The sequence below is a fragment of the Fundulus heteroclitus genome, chromosome 11 (assembly GCF_011125445.2).
Source record: "Fundulus heteroclitus isolate FHET01 chromosome 11, MU-UCD_Fhet_4.1, whole genome shotgun sequence".
Classification (NCBI taxonomy): domain Eukaryota; kingdom Metazoa; phylum Chordata; class Actinopteri; order Cyprinodontiformes; family Fundulidae; genus Fundulus; species Fundulus heteroclitus.
In genome coordinates this window covers 22,757,716-22,773,936 of record NC_046371.1, presented here as the reverse complement: position 1 = coordinate 22,773,936, position 16,221 = coordinate 22,757,716, and the positions used below count along the sequence as shown (strand labels likewise).

The 16,221-nt window shown below is 40.2% G+C and overlaps 1 protein-coding gene across 9 annotated transcripts in view; it reads right to left on the bottom strand.

Moving 5' to 3' along the window:
• LOC105919890 (ryanodine receptor 1) overlaps positions 1–16,221 on the bottom strand; it is a 69,060-nt gene that overhangs the window by 36,414 nt on the left and 16,425 nt on the right. For all 9 annotated transcript variants that reach the window (XM_036143153.1, XM_036143155.1, XM_036143154.1 and 6 more), the window contains exons 26-53: positions 16,022–16,169; positions 14,261–14,466; positions 14,001–14,175; positions 13,717–13,925; positions 13,275–13,633; positions 11,772–11,901; positions 11,464–11,624; positions 11,199–11,361; positions 11,038–11,124; positions 9,850–10,076; positions 9,319–9,757; positions 8,683–9,243; positions 8,398–8,598; positions 7,180–7,291; positions 6,862–7,005; positions 6,110–6,383; positions 5,905–6,019; positions 5,587–5,719; positions 5,410–5,504; positions 5,199–5,334; positions 4,897–5,083; positions 3,433–3,544; positions 3,228–3,348; positions 1,775–1,944; positions 1,463–1,683; positions 1,286–1,376; positions 1,050–1,190; positions 82–245 (exon numbers count right to left, since the gene is read on the bottom strand). In XM_036143153.1, coding sequence (XP_035999046.1) covers positions 82–245; positions 1,050–1,190; positions 1,286–1,376; positions 1,463–1,683; positions 1,775–1,944; positions 3,228–3,348; positions 3,433–3,544; positions 4,897–5,083; positions 5,199–5,334; positions 5,410–5,504; positions 5,587–5,719; positions 5,905–6,019; positions 6,110–6,383; positions 6,862–7,005; positions 7,180–7,291; positions 8,398–8,598; positions 8,683–9,243; positions 9,319–9,757; positions 9,850–10,076; positions 11,038–11,124; positions 11,199–11,361; positions 11,464–11,624; positions 11,772–11,901; positions 13,275–13,633; positions 13,717–13,925; positions 14,001–14,175; positions 14,261–14,466; positions 16,022–16,169 — 5,282 coding nt within the window. The remainder of the gene's footprint in view (positions 1–81; positions 246–1,049; positions 1,191–1,285; positions 1,377–1,462; positions 1,684–1,774; positions 1,945–3,227; positions 3,349–3,432; positions 3,545–4,896; positions 5,084–5,198; positions 5,335–5,409; positions 5,505–5,586; positions 5,720–5,904; positions 6,020–6,109; positions 6,384–6,861; positions 7,006–7,179; positions 7,292–8,397; positions 8,599–8,682; positions 9,244–9,318; positions 9,758–9,849; positions 10,077–11,037; positions 11,125–11,198; positions 11,362–11,463; positions 11,625–11,771; positions 11,902–13,274; positions 13,634–13,716; positions 13,926–14,000; positions 14,176–14,260; positions 14,467–16,021; positions 16,170–16,221) is intronic.

The following is a 16,221-nucleotide window of genomic DNA, read 5'->3' as shown; positions in this document are numbered from 1 at the left end:
GTCATAGAAAACATAGCTATAATAACACAGCTAAAAGAAAGCACGTTCTTCAACTTTTTTCAGAACCTGAAAAATATTTACTTTGTGGTTTCAACTGGTTTAGGATCAAAGTTTCCCTCTGCATCTACTGAGGCCTTTTTCTCAGTTTTGGAGGAATAGCTGGCATCCACATAATCTGGAGGAATAGCTCCAGCGATGGCGCAGAGGCAGGGCATTGAGATCTTGAAGATTTCAGCATCAAATTTCTGGAATTATAAAGGACAAAATGTTAACAGTTTTAGCAGACACATATTATCAGCTACATTGCCTTAGAGATGTACTTTAAGAACTACACTTCTTATCATGCATGAACCACTATTTACAAGATGTAATTACCTAATTATAGATTATAGACCAACACAAAGTGGCACCTGCTTTTAAAGTGAAATGAAAATGATATGCATTTAAGACCATAATTATTCATACCCCATGCTTTAGATTGAAGTTTAGACTGATTTTTTATTTTATTTTTTTTTTCATTCAGCCAAGACCTGTTTCCTGTTTTAGGAAATGAAACAGGCATCTCTCAAAAGACAATAAGGGTGTGTAGTATCTATATATATATATATATATATATATATATATATATATATATATATATATATATATATATATATATATATATATATATATATATATATATATATATATATATATATATATATATATATATATATATATATATATATATATATATATAAACAGATTTTTTTTGTGTACTTATTTATCTTTTTTTTTCTTATCATTGGCTTCATCGTGTAAAGCAACTTGAATTGTCTCATTGCAAAAATAAACAGGCACTAAGAGAAAGAGACACGCCCCAATTTTCTTTGCAGGTAAAGTTGGTCCTATAATGTGTTCCCACCACTTCAAAATTTGCACTACTTTGTGTTTGTCTCACAAGATCCAACCCAACACTTTGATGTCTGTGGTTGTAACAAAACAAAACATTAAATAGTTTAAAGTGGCATGAATATTCTGGCAGCTCCATGATGTTGCTGGGAGCCCACCTTGTGGGCCAGCGATTCAAAGATCCCCCAGAAAAGTTTGCGAGTCAAATGCAGCTCCTCCTCTGAGGCAACTCCAAAGTTGGCCCAACCATTCGGGAGGCAGTAATATTTCCAACACCGCTCATAGTGGCTGGTTAGCAGCTGCAGGATGTAAGACAATAAAAGTGAAAAAAAAAGAAAATGATTTATGACAGAGAACTCTTGTATAGTTTAAAAATGCTCCAACTTCTTTGCACCTTCAGTGGCCTTTTGGCATACTCGTTAAGAATAGGTACATCAAACACCAGCCGTCTCAGCAGGTGCTGAAGCATTGCCGGGCGCAGGTTCCTGAAAGTAAAAAACAAGGCCGCCTTCAGGCATGAACCTGAGATGAAATGAAAGCGCTCCTATACTTGATTGAGATTTTAGCTCACTTGCACAAAGCCATCAGGCACTCTTCGATAATGTCTCTCTGTGCTTTAGTGAAGGCCCGCCCTCGAGACAGCCGGTAGATCGTGTGCAACATGGAGTCTATCATTATGGCTCGGTGGTCACTGCCGGCAAACAGCGGGGCACACTTGGTGATGAGTGGCAGCACCGCGGTACACAAATAGCGGTTCAAAGCAAGAGCCATCTCTGTCGTACTGAACGCAGCCTGTTGGAAAGAAATCCCAGCTGTTAGATGAATCTATACTCACCGGATGTTAAGTATTAAAGTAGTAAAAAAAAAAAAGTTTATGACTCACTGTGTCAAGAGAGGCAGCAGCCCTCATGTCAGGTAAGAAGCCCACCTCCAGCACATGGAGCAGGAAATCCTGGTTGTCAATGCCATAAACTCTATCCAGGAAGAGCACCATGGGGGCCTTGTGGTCTGGCACAAAGCTAGCAGACATCTTTGGCTCTATGATGCTGTTGTCTAAGCAAAACACAAAGTTAATTTAAATCTATAGGAAGCTGAACCAAAAGGGCTGTACAATAAAAACAAAATCAGTAAAACTGAAAAAAAAGATAAAATTGTAAAAACTCAATAACAGTTTAAAAGTGATTTAAAAACACGTTAAAATACGAGTTTAATAGAAAGCAATAGACATGCCAGAGTAGAATCAAGCTCAATGGCATAAAAAAGTTTTTTTTAAGGAATTTTACAGATTATTTCTCCGTTGTTTCATTGTTTTACTGAACTGTGCCAGCTTTTGCAAAGACACCAATAAGGCCTCAGGTGTACAGCTAAATGCTATTGGATGTCCCGCACACCAAGTGCAAAAACTGAGTGTAGTTGCTGGACTTTGGTGGCGTAAAACGTACAGGAATACGTTCTGTACTTTAAACATGGGCCGGTCCGTATAGAAATTTGTTGGGAATCTATAATATCTTAAAGTCTATTGTAAAGCAAACAGGGAGTGAATGGAGCACGGCCAATGCTCCTGTAATGTCTTTATGTTTGTAAATGTTGTATATAGAATTAGGAAATCATGAGCAATAGAAGCCAACCAAACGCTTTTTGTATCAGCTACAAATGACTCGGGGACAGCCGATTCAAAACATATATAAGGAATTGTTTTAGATCAAGAAGAAATAAAGAGTTTGAACTTTTCTTTGAGAAATATGACTTTACTGCATACCTCACCTAGGCCAGAGGTCGCAATTCAAGCTTAGCTATAGAGCTGTGTGAGGTACAACAGAGTTTTTCACAGAAGGTTACATTTTTGTTCAAGTTATGAAAAGTTTAGATTCAATCATATTTTGAGGTTGTCTAAACATTTCCATGAATATATAAATCTGACTTTTAAGGGCAGTTATACTTGCATGACAACTATATAGCAATGAAAGGAAATCTTGTTTTAATTAGGGAGGTGTCCCATTGGGAACAGGAGAGGGGCCTGGTTAGACCTTGAGGAACTCCAAAGGTTGCAGAGCTGCATCTGAAGAATGTTTAGTTACTTGGCCAGAGAAAAGGCACAAATATTAAAGTAATGGATTACCATGATTCACAAGTTAAGGTCATTAAAAATGTTCAAAAGGGCTGTTTCAGTACTCTAACTACAAATTTGTTTCTGTTTCTTTGTTTTTTAGAGAAAATACTGTAAGTGACAAAGCATAGAGTGTAATAGAAATATTGTTAAACATTGCAAAAGTATTAGAATTCCTTTATTAAAGACATACACACTGTTTATTTAGGGTTATGCGCCAAGATTTTACCTTTGCCCAAAGCAGGAATCTGAACAGGAAGACTGATGACTCCCACAAGATCCTCGATAGGAACCAGAGACCTCAGAATCGCTCTGATCCTAAGAGCTTCACCCTTTCCAGCTTGGATCAACTAGAAATAACAAAATCTTTTTTACTGTTCTACCCAACGCGTTGTATACATCTAGCATGGATGCTATGATTTTGCACATCTTACATGCATCTCTGGAGCACACCGCCCCAGGAGGTCAATGAGAGCAGAATAGAAGGACATGATGGCATTTCCCAGATGTACCCTGTTCTCCTCCTGCTGCTCCTCTCCTCCAAACCTTTCAGGAAACAAAAACGCTGTAAAGCTTTGTGCTACACCAAAAGCAGAAAAGTCTATGCAGTCTCTTGAAAAATTTGACAATTCCCAGTCCCCAAACTTCTACACTTGGCTTGGTATTTTTGTTGCATTTCTAAAAAGTATTAAGATGCCATTTGCTTACGTTTTTAGATTAGTCTTGGTAGAAATTCTAGAATTGCATCTTTTTAGCAATTCAAGTATTATATATTTCCTAGGCCTCTTGATAAGAAACATTTTGTCTTATGGACTGCAGGGTTTTGCGGATTTGCCACACCTGCAAATCCGCAGTGTGTTTTTAGTATTAACGGCAAATTACTGATGGCATCAGTATGATTTGTTTACAGACACGTTTCTCTTTTTCTTATTTTCAATCTGAGAATGGAGAGATGATGTAAAAGAAAACACAAAATTCAATTGCCTACCTTGTCCAAATGTATTTCATATACCTGGCAGCTTATACAATAGTTTGTTGTATAATGAAGGATCCTGCAATCCTGTTGTTGCTGCATTGCTCGACCTACTCTGCCTGCTTTATGCTTTTGTCCATAGTTTTAAATTATTTCTTTCCCTATATATTATTTTATTCTATAACACTTTGTACTTTTCCTATTTATATTTATCAGAAACAAATCGGTCTCCTAGCTGACAGGACTAAAAGCATGAGGTCGTTGCCTCTCTGCGGAGGATAATGGTAAATATGGATATAAAATTATTCTGGTGAATGATATGACAAAACATGTCAGTTTTTGATATAACTAAGCAGTTGGGAGGAAAATGCAAATACATGTAAAAAAAATAAATAAGCAGTAGGCAGAAACAGGAGAACCTGTTAAAATCAACAAGTTCTCCCTGGAGCCTGGGTAAAGATTGTGTTATGATTTCAATCATGTTTTAGAGTTTTTATCAGCTTACATTTTGTAATCTTTCATGCAATAATGTCTCACGTTTTATGCTTTTATGCCATGCTTTGATCATGTTTTTGATAAAGCAGGTGTTTTTTTTCTCTTTGCTTTACTGTAAAGCACATTGAAATACTTTGCAAAAATGGTGCTATGTATATTTGCGTTACATGTCAAGCTTTGATTCTCTCCACCATGTAAGTGTCCTCCCCTAACATTCTTCGATATTGACAAAGGGCTTTTTAATCTTAGTGTGAACGCGGATCTCATTGGTTTGACTGACCCTGAGCTGCGACCAGAAGGTCATGTTGAGGGATGTCTGAGGTTTATTAAGGCCCGAGGAAAGCGAGAGGGGGTAAAGAACTGTATATACTCCATATGAACAGAGAAATGTGTTCCTTTAACTTGAGGTGGCAAAAATTAGACCTCTTACATGGGAAAGCGTCTGTCTTTCTTAATGCTGGGACCATCTCTCGCCGGGTCCTCTGATATTTTGATGGCTTCCTCTACAGCAGCCAGCAGACCATTACCACCCTCGCCTCTCAGAGCTGGACCGAAGCACTCGGGTCTTCGAATGAGAAGACGCACGACAACATTGGCGTTCTCTTCCACGCTTTCTCCTACATGAAAAAAAACAAAAACATTTTATTTGTTATAATCAAATGGGGGAAAAACATAAGGTATGTGGACTTTTAAACTTAATTTTTATAGAATTTAAACAACATTTGGTTTTACCATTGACAAAAACAGCAAACCGAAGAAAATCAAGATATTTTTCTCCACCACAGGGATTCCAACCGATGTCAGGGTAGCCTTTAGCCAGCAGCATGGGGCAGCTCTGGAGGCCACACCCAGCCAAGTATTTCACCACCTGTAAAGATATAAGTGTTGACAGATATTAGATAACACACATCTTTAAAAAAAATGCTTAAAAAAAATATTTTACCATTTCTAAATCCTGCTCCTGGAGAGCCAGTGCCAGCTCATTGTTGTCGATGCAAGATGCGGCGGCCACATCCAAGGGCGTGGAGCCACGCATTCCTGAAAAAAAAAAGCACACCATGTTCAGCCAGGGTTCGTATTTTTAGCAATGAGAATCGCAGATGTCAACAGAGACAGTCACCGAGGCCAATGCCGCTGTTCTGCAGAAGGTAGCTGAGATGATCGAACATGGAACGCTGATTCTGGCGACTGATGCGGCAGAAGTAGCAGAGAAAACGGCAACAGTTTGTCACCACTCTGGGGAAACGGATTTCCTGTTCAAAGAAAGCATGATCCAATAGTGTTAGGTAAAAAGAAAGCTGGTTTCTTCCTGTAAAAATCACTTTTGTTTTCATGGACATTCTAAGGTTGAGCATCCTTTGCCTTTAGCTAGCCTTTAGCTAGCTTAACTTATTTCACCAATCTAGTTTTAGCCTAAACAGACGTTGAATATGTATACCTTTGAGTCACCGCCACCCAGCACGTTAACCATAACCTCCATGACAGTCTCATGCATGCCCAGAGCTCGCATCAAGTTGGGGTGTTGATAAAAAACTTTGTTACTCATGATGTTCCTAAAGAGAAGAATAACATGAAACGTCTGTCAGCTGCAGTTTTACCAAAGGCAAAAACCATAAAAAAAAAAAAACGTTTTATCCACAAACCCAATGCTTTGTATTATGAGCCTCTCCTCTTCTGGACCCATCTGCACAATAAGCAGTGAGCGGATCTGACCCAAGCACTCCAGGAGATCCATGGTGTCCTGTATCGACACCTCGTTGATGGTGTAAGCCTTGGGGAGTGCTCGCATTAGTTCGCCGAGTCTGTCATACTGCCTGTGAAGGAGGCTGAACATCATTCGCACTAACTCAGGGTTTTGAATGAATGATTCCTGGGCCCAGTGGATCATGGTGTGGGAAATGAGCTCCTGTAATGTGCCTGGTAGAATCAGGAAAGGGAATTAAACAATGAGGAGGAAAAAAAAGTTTCAAAGATCTGATAACAGATGCTCTTCCTTGCTGTATTTCTGGTGAAGATTCTCAGTCATCCAGGTTATGGTCATTCCAAAAAAAGTAGAAAACAAAGCAACTGGACTTGTTTTCTGTAGTTGAAGACGTTTCGCTTCCTCTCCAGGAAGCTTTCTCAATTCAAAAAGTCTGGAGTAATGTGGAGTACCAAGCTTTATACTACTTTATACAACCACAAGGCCTTTGTTTGGACAGTAGTATAAAGCTTGGTACTCCACATTACTCCAGACTTTTTGAATTGAGAAAGCTTCCTGGAGAGGAAGTGATAGGTCTTCAACTACTGAAAACAAGTACAGTTGCTTTGTTTTTTACTTTTTTTGGAATGCTGTATTTTCAAAAAAAAAAAAAAAAAAAAAAAGTTTAACTGTGACAGCGGAGTAATAGCTCACTTGGTTTCTTATCTTCCTGGGGCTCAAGCTCCACCTCCACTTTTTTCTCCCGAAACTTTTTCACTCTTTCCAGCAAACGAAACAGTCGTCCACGAAGAGAATTGTCCACCTCTTCCTCCTGCTCTTCCTCTTCAATATGAACACCTGTGAATTGGGATTAAAAATAATGCATTGTCCATTGAAAATATACAGAGCCCCTAAAGGGACATGGAAGGGGAAAAAAACGCCCCTTTAGGGGATCAGTAAAAATATTAGCCTTTTGGAGAGCAAATATTGAAAGCACTCTTGCCAGATTGAGTATGGTGTATAAAAACTCACCACAGTGCGCCAGCAGAGTGTTATGAAAAGCCAGCAAGGATTCACGGACTTCATCAGGGACAGGGCACTCTTCATCGTCAGGGCAATTTTTAAAGCTCATCAGCATATTGACCTACACAACAGTGTGCAAGCTAAAGTTAACTTGTTGCAAATAGATCAGTGACATGGGTAACAATGCGTTTTTTTAATCTTGTCCAATGAGAAATATATATGTTTACTTACATTAACACAAACACCTCACTGTTTGACATGAAATAAGACTAAACCGTTCCTGTTTTAGGTAAACCTAGGATTCCCAACATTATTTATTTTTGCTAAATGTAAGAATAATGTTTTTAGATACGCATGTGGATGTATTTTAGAACAACCCCTCTTAAACACGCTGCTTCCTTGTGTGAAATCAGCGTAAAATCAAAAGGAAATCAACCAAGATATCAGATATCCTTGGGTACTATTTACAGATGGCTGAAGCTGCCACATTCATCTGTTGAAACAATTAAATGGAAGAAAACATGGGAAGGTCCAGCCAGTTTGCGTCCAGGAAAGAGTCAGGTGAAAGTTTTGGCAGAAAATGTCTGCATCAGCCACAGCACAAAAGCAAAATATTTTGTGAAGATGCTAATTAAAGCTGATAAGGGTATTTTTGTCCAAAATAAATCATGCCCTGTACCAAGATGGGCGAAAGGTTATCCAGCGAGAAAGAAGCCGTTACTCCAAAATCACAATAAAAAAGAGAAATTAGAGTTGCATTAAGGGACGGAAACCCTAGAATTTGGAGATGTCCAGTGGCCTGGTAAATCTAAAGTTGAAGTGTTTGTCTATAATAACACATCTGAAGGAAAAAGTGTGAAGCTTGCAAGCCTGTGAAGACCTTCGCAGATGTAAAGTAAGGGAGTGGCAGCTTTATGTTGTGTGGGACTGATACCTGAAATAGATAGAAATCATGGGCAAATTATTATTCACCAGGAGGTTAAAGCATGGGCACCAATGGGACTTTTAAATGGACAGTGACCTTAAAGATACGGACATTCAAATTAGTTACAAAATGGCAACAAGGTTGATGTTTCTAAATTGGAAGAAAGTTAAAAGGTGTAATTTGGGTAATCTTAGCTGATCAAAAACTGGACAGGTTTAGTCTGACTTGATCTCAGACTGTGAGGGAAAAAATGCATAGTCTCTTTTAATACAGGTAGGAAGGTTCATGTGAGGTTTTTCTACCTGCTCCTGTGGTGGAGAGCGAAATTCCCGGGTCTTCCGCGCGGTCTCTGCAGCCGTCATGGTGAAGGCCATCATGAGCTCGTTGTAGCGCTGCCTCTGGTTGGACTGTATCTGGGTGACGAACTTGTCTGAGAAGGCAGCAATTGCCTCCACTCTGTGACGTAGCTCGCAGTCACAGAAGTACTGCAACAGGGTGCACATCTGCACAACAAAAGCACACAAACAGTGTTTACTATAGATACCAGGGAGTTTGGTGAACAAAGTTCTTGAATGTTCTAGTTGTACCTGCAGTTTTACAGACTCTGGTAGTTTCATCTGAAAAAGTCCTTGTTCGAGGTGTTCTTCCTTAGCCTCCCCAGAAGTGTCTACAAGTTTCGTCTCTTTCTCTGTTTCCTCGGCTCCTTTCTCACCATTTACAAAATCTGTTTCCTCCACCGCTTCCCCGTGTGGCACATCTAAATCTGTCTCCTCTAACTCTTCCTCTTCCTCTATTTCTTCCTCATCCTCATAACCATAATCTTCAAACTCCTCATCCTCTTCTGCCACAGCTTCCTGATCCTCCTCTTTGACCACTGCCCCTTTTGGGGGGTCCTCTTCTTTGCACGCCTTTGGCGGCTCCTCCGACGGCTCCTCCGATTTGGAAGTGTGAAAGACTGTGGGCTCGATCATTTTCAGGATGTGTGTGACATCTTCATCGTCAAACACGCCCATTATGAGGAGTGTACTGATGAGTTTCAGGATTGGCACAAAATGAAACTCAACGCTGCCTCCTACAGGATCTCTCATGGCTTGACTTCCATCCTGGACAGCTTCGATCAGCATGTTCAGGGCCTTGGTCTTTAACACCTGGAAATGCAAGCAAACTAATTAGTTTTTATACAGGGAGCTTCCTTAAACTGCTAAAAAGGGGGGAAATATCACCTGTAAGGGGATGGTTGGACTCAGTGTGTAGATATCTGGATCTGTCCCCACAAAGCCGACGGAGGAGAAATGGAGTTTTGGACGTAGGCACGTGGTGAGGCCGACTCCTGGCAAAGCGTGAGACTTGACGGCGTAAAGAGTGATGCTGCGTGTCTGGTCCGTCATCGGAACTATGAATTCCTTATTTGTTCCGAGGCGATTGCGTTTGGCAGACTCTAGATGCATGCTGATGAGTAGGTCGTAGAAACCGCTCCTCATCGGTCCCGGCAGGTAGGTGCTCTCGATGGCGTAGAAGAGCTGCGATTCGTCCACGTGGCTGCACAGCGCGTGCGCCACCCGGTTGTTACCCAGAGCGCACACCGAGCCGTACAGCTTCAGGGTGTGATAGTGGAACTTCAGTAGGTCCATTCGTTCAGACAGTTCCAGTATGTCAATACACCTAAATGAAACATAGAGTCAGGTTTAATTGGGACAAAAAACCCTGAAACAAATCCTTTGTGTCTTTGCATTGCAGAATTCGAAGTTTCTGACCGGTTTTCCTCTGGAATGTGAAGTGCCATCATAGTGAGCGGCTCCATGCATTGCACCATCCACCCAAGTCTTTCGTTCACACGGCCTGTCTCCGGGGCCAAGAAGTTGTTAGGCATACGACTCCAGATGACTGGGGTTAGCATCTGGGCATCCAGTCTCGGAGGGCACTGGGGAACTGGGTTTTTGCGTTCACTCCGAAACATGGCCGCTGATAAGGGCATGATGTTCTGGTAAGATAGGAATGACCGACCATAAAGTTAGTGAGAAAAAAAAAACATTTGGAGTGAACTTATAAGCAGTTGTTCTGTAACCTTTGGTGAATAAGTCTCTTTGCATTTAAATTTAGTATATATCCAAATTAACTAGCCCTGTAGGTTCAGGATAAGGTCTTCAGTTTAATGGATTGAGACTGAATCAGACTTCTATTATCTTATAACTCAACTTCTACTATCTCACAATCCAAACTCAATTTCAAAAAATGTTCTAGCTTTTATGTAAATACTGGTTCATGAACCCTTAAACCAGAGCGGATTAGGAGAATTAACAGTTTACCAGAACCAGATAGTTTTACACTTGAATATCAGTGATGCGTGTAAAACTGAAGTTTGATGAAGCTAAAAGATGCAAAAAGTGTCCAGAATGGAAAGTGATTGAACTGATTGAACGGTTCATCTGGTTAATCAGGGTTCTACAACAGTAAGTTAGATATCAGCAGTTAACTGGAAACAATCTCTAATTGGCTCAAAATGGTCAACATCACTCTATTGTACAGGTCACTTCTGTCTTTATTTCTAACTGTTAAACACGGACTTAAATGATTTCTACTATGCTTTACCTTTTTATTAAGGTATCCCTTATCAGTACTACCTCTTGTTTCATGTATCAATAATCAACTGGCTTCTTTGTGAGTAACTATCTAATGGTATCAAAATATGTTTTTAAGCCCTATGAAATAATTTCAATGTAATCTATTATGAATTTTTGAGAGTGCAAATATCCACTTTGGTCTCAGATCTCCTGCAGCTGTTAATTTGAGGTTCCGAACAAATCTGGATTTTCATTAACTGAAGATGCAAAGAGAGGTATCTAGTTCGGGTAAGACAACAGCCACTCATAACCTCTCAATAAAACCTGTACAACAGGGGTGTAGATGAAGATTTAGTAACATAACAGGTCTTGGCTGTTCACCTTGAGCTTGCCGAGTTCAATCTGAATCACATTCTGGTTGGAAGGCTGAACGAAGACGGCCGGGAAAAGCTTTGTGTTCGGCTCCACCTGAAAGCAGATGATGCCGTATATGACTGGGACTTGATGAGAACTTCAATTCACTAAGTCTGAAACCCACAAACCTGATAGAAGGTATTTATTTCTTTCCCATTGGCAGTGAACGTCATGAGTCCTGTGTCCAAATCAACAAGGCAGCCAATCACAAAGTCCTCCTGACTGACGCGGGTTTGCTGGGAATTGCCAAACTCTCCTCCCCACACCATGTAGCAGTTACTGCGTTTTATACTACAGAAGACAGAGGATCCAGTAAAACTCTGAGCTTTCCAGCATGCCGCTTATTTTTGAGGGCAAAAAAAAAATGACTTGGCTTCTTGTAACAAATCCCACCTGTCGTGAATGTTGCCTCTATCGTCCCCAACAGTGACCGTTACGTTTCTCACTTTGCTGAGGTCAAAATGAAGATCGTACAGGTGATAGTCTGGTGTGACCCAGCCTACCCACACGCCCCCCGGTTCCTGCCCTGCGAATATTCGCACTGAGTAATAATACTGAAAAAGGAAGTGGAAAATTGGTCAAGGCACTGAACTTGTTTGTCAATGTTATACAAGAAACACTGAATTTAAGATTTTGGCATCTAAATTGTTTTCACTGTATCATAGATGCAATGATGAAATAACTGTGAATAATAGCCGTACAGTTGTGGTGTTCAGGATTATGTCCATGTCGTCCCTGTCATCTGGTACCACGTCTTCCACTAAGCGAGGCAGCGTGGGAACGACAGGGGGCGGAGTTATCATTGCAGCCTTCTTTGCCTTAAATAGGAAACTGTGAATGAGAGTACCAGTTAGTCTGTATAGTACAGTCTGGGCCAAATGTTTTCAGACCGACAAAAATCGTTGGTTAGGTGTTTGTTTGTTTGTTTCTTGCAACTTTACTGGTTCAGTTTTTAAAGTGTCAATTTGCATTGACTCTAGGTTGCTATGAAATTGACCATATAAAATGCAGTTAATTGCAAAATTAATATGCAATGAAAGTTAGTGCAAATTAGTTCCTTTATGTGTTTTGTTTTGCCACAAAATGACCTGCATAATTGTATTGCTCTTAGCGGTTGATTCAGTGGGAAGTGTCTCTGACAACAGAGCTGCTGCTATAAGGCGGTCAACTTGTTTGAATTAGAAGAGAAGATTAAAGGTGACTTTAAAATAGAGATGTCCTTGAAGTCATTGATCTGCATGGAAACACATACTGCCACCACTTTGCTTCTAAAGTCTTCCGTACAGTGTGATATACTGTACTGTATAAATGAGTGTCCAGAGTAGTAAGGGTGACAGTGGTGTCTCGTGCTGAAAGTGAAACATAATAAGAGCTTGTCTTCTAACAGGTACTAAATAAGATCAACACATAACTCTGGTTCTGGCTTCTCTCCATTGGCTTCCTATTTGTTTTAGGATTGATTTCAAGATTATATTGCTTGCTTCTGAAGTTTTAAAAGGCTTGGCCCCAACATACTTTTATGACCTCCAGTAAGAGCATTTTGCTCGACCAACCAGTTTCTCTCAGATGTACCTCAGGTCTTTGCAATTTGTGCACAAAAAATGCAAAATGTTAACCTTTTCGGATACGGACCGCTGAGATTGTTGAGACTGTTAAATCTTTGCTCAAGACCTATCTTTATTCTTTGGTGTTTGGTTCCAGTAGTTTGAGATGCTTTTCAATTGATAATTTAGTTTTGCAACACTTGTTGTGCTATATAAATAAAATCATTGATATTAAAATAAGATCATCCATATCTGGGGTTGCTCTTCATCCAAAGTGGTGGACTGCCTTGAAGAAAGAACGTTTCAAAACCTCATCCAAAAGCAACTTTACTCACAGATTCAGAAATAGCTTTATAATTTTGGAGCACCACATCACAAGGTAAAAGTGATAAAGTGGTTAAGAAAAAAAAACATGTTTGGTGTACAGATCTTAATCTCATTTAGAACCTATTGATGTTTGGTATAAAGTTGACATGTCTTTCAATAAAAGCCATTAAACATCTGACAAATAGATCCAACAACACTAAAGTAGTTAACTTTTGGAAAAAAAATAATACATCTCTGTTGGTCTCAAAATGTTTGGCTATGGTTGGATTTTGTTGATAGCTGCAAACAAAACAAATTTATCTGTCTGTCCCAAAATCCAAAATGACCACCTACCCTTTCTTCTTGCTTTTCTCAGTGGAGGCGTCCTTCTCATTCTCTCCATTTTTACTGACCGAAGTCTCCTTAGGCACGGAGGATTCCTTCTTGTCATCTTCCTGTTCTTTGCGAGTCGCTGACTTCTTGAGTATCTCATAGTCCGAGTTTGGGTCGACCTCTAAATCCTGGTCTTCGGGAATGGTCAGAGTCCTAGTTAGGAGAGTCGTCCCCGCCTGGACTTTGAACGTCTCATGAAACTCAATTGGTATGCTGACTCTGAAGAACAGCAGGTCCGTGTTGGCATTCTGAGACCCAAATGTCTTGTGGGTCACCTTAAGACAAGGGGGAGTGTCCACTGTCCCATCAACACGTGAAACCTGGAGAAACAGCACAAGGAAGTTATATTGTAATGTGGCAAACTGACATTTAGAACTAATTCAAGAAAGCATTGCAGCAATACCTCAATATGTGGATGATCCGTGGGCACAGTGATGAACTGCGGAAGGCTTTTACTGAACCACATGGTAATGTCTCGTTTCATGTTGATAGCAAATGGTTCAAATCCCTCCTGCAGGCCGCAGATGGTAAAGTAACGAAGGCTACTGACATTCTGTCCGAGGTTGATTCTTCCAACTTGTGACAGGCCCAGGCTGCACACAGGTATGAAACCTAGAAATGTTTGATACATCTCGATCAGTATGCGTTAGATCCAGTATTTCTGCTCTGTTTTAGAAACTTACTCACCTTCCCCTATTTCAATATCTTTGAAAGCCATTTCGGAGCCTGAGTCACTGATCAGCATTTCTCCATTGAGAGTAAACATGATGTTCATTTCTGTGAGGTCGATCATACAACCCACCACATCACCAGACTGCCATTGGCGACCAAACGGCTCATTCCCCACATGCCAGCGTTGTGACTAATACAACATTTTTCAAGGAGGTTAGCATCAAAATAGGTTCAGCGTAATTTCAGAAGTAACAAAAACTTGATCTGCATCCCACCTTGAAGCCATTAAAGACATAGGCCAACTCGTCAGCACCCAGTTCAGTATCCGCACGAACACTGGGCCTAGCCCAGCCCACTCTCATCTCGCCTACTGTCACGGCTTCAAACTCAAAGTACCACTTCCCCTGAGTGACGGCGTAAGATTTCTCAGCTCTGAACACTCTGATTTTATCTCCACGCGAGCTACCTGGTCCATGCCCACCTAGAGCAAGAAAATAGCAGAAATTAACAAGATACAACCCGGGTTCTCAAACTGCGATACAAAGACTACTGGAGGGAATGGGCCTGCCTTTACAGGTACTCATAAGAAACTTTATTAGTTATTTTTATGGTACATAAGACAGGATGGACACAAGGCACAATGGAGGGACCCAAACAAGGACAGAAGGAATAAAACTAGGAAGAAAGAAAAGAAAATTTAGAAAATGAGGAAGTTTAGACAACTGGATAGAAAAGGATGTCCGGATATACAAATATTTCACTAAACTCTCTCTTTTACATAATTTTGATCTTTTTCCAGACAGTGTAAGCATACTGTAACAAGAATCAAAGGCATGAAAAAGTTTCATTTATCTGTTCTCTATTGCAAACTTCCCAAGCGAGAAGTGTAGTGGCGAACATTTCAAAATATCAAAGCACAAACATAAGCTGGCACTAGTTGTGTTCTTTGTTTGTGATAAACAATATGCACAGTGCACAGGTTTTAATACCAGCAATGCAAGCTAATAATGCAAACCTCTAACCTTGCCCCCAAGATGAATTCTTGCTGTATTTATGAGTTCACAAATACACAAGAATCCATCTTGTACCGCTCCGGCTTTAACAGTTTGTGTTTGAACCAAAAATGGTCTGGGCCAATCATGTTGCGGTACTGAGGTTTAAGGCAGGACATATCGATGCAATGAAAGCAAGAGTGGCTGTGCCCACAGGCGAACCAACACAAACATAACAAAACATAACACAAAGAAGCTGCTGCTGTAACATCTGTTTTGTACAAATTCCAGATTTCTTTTTTGATTGTAAAACAGCAAGAAGTGCCTTAACTAGCTTACCTTCTTGTGGTTTCTCATGATGCCTGCTGCTTACATTTCATTTGATACGATGATTGGCTAACACCAACCTTTGGTAGGCAGGCACTAGGTGTCGCTTTGGCCAATCAGCTCAGAGAGTTCTGAAATTCTCTCCTTTCACCAAACGGATTCAAATGGAGCAGTCCCAGATTGATAATGTGCAGAACTAGAGCGCTGCACATTATCAATCTGGCCGGCCAGGTTAGAAAATCTCTGCATTATGACCTAATAAACATTCTGGTAACATATTCTCTACAGGAGGCTGTAAAGTGCTGTGTGTATCATAATAAGATTTGATATTAGAAATTGCTAGAGAACCCAATAAATTGACCTTTATCAAAGATGTCTCTGGGGTTTGTATTGAAGGCAGCAAAATTAGATATTAAGTTCGGGGTCTCAGAGAAACAATTTTGTTTCCTACTTGGACTCCTGATTTCCAGGGATCTTACTCTGAATATTTTTATTTTTTCTATAATATAACTAAATTACTTAAATGGTCCAAGTCCAATTGTATCACAGTTTAAAAATCTCTGACGGTATGCTGGTTCTTCAAACAAAACGTGTATTAATTGAGATGGTACGTGTTATGAAAACCTTCAGAACTGGTCTCACATTTGGAGTTGTACCTCCTCCTCCTCAAATCTTTATAAAAAAATACAGCAAATACAAAAAGCAGTACAGACTTACTACTCTCCTGATCAGGTGGTTCTATGTTGTAGCCATAGCCGATAAGCGTGCGAACCGCTGCACAAACTGTGTCTCTGTTGGTCTTTTTTGTCTTTTCATCCAGCAGGTTGTAGGGAACCAGGCGGGGATTGCGTTTGTTCATTATGTCCTATTTGAAAGAAATCCAAACAAAGTTAAAGCCGAATCAGTTGAATAGTAAA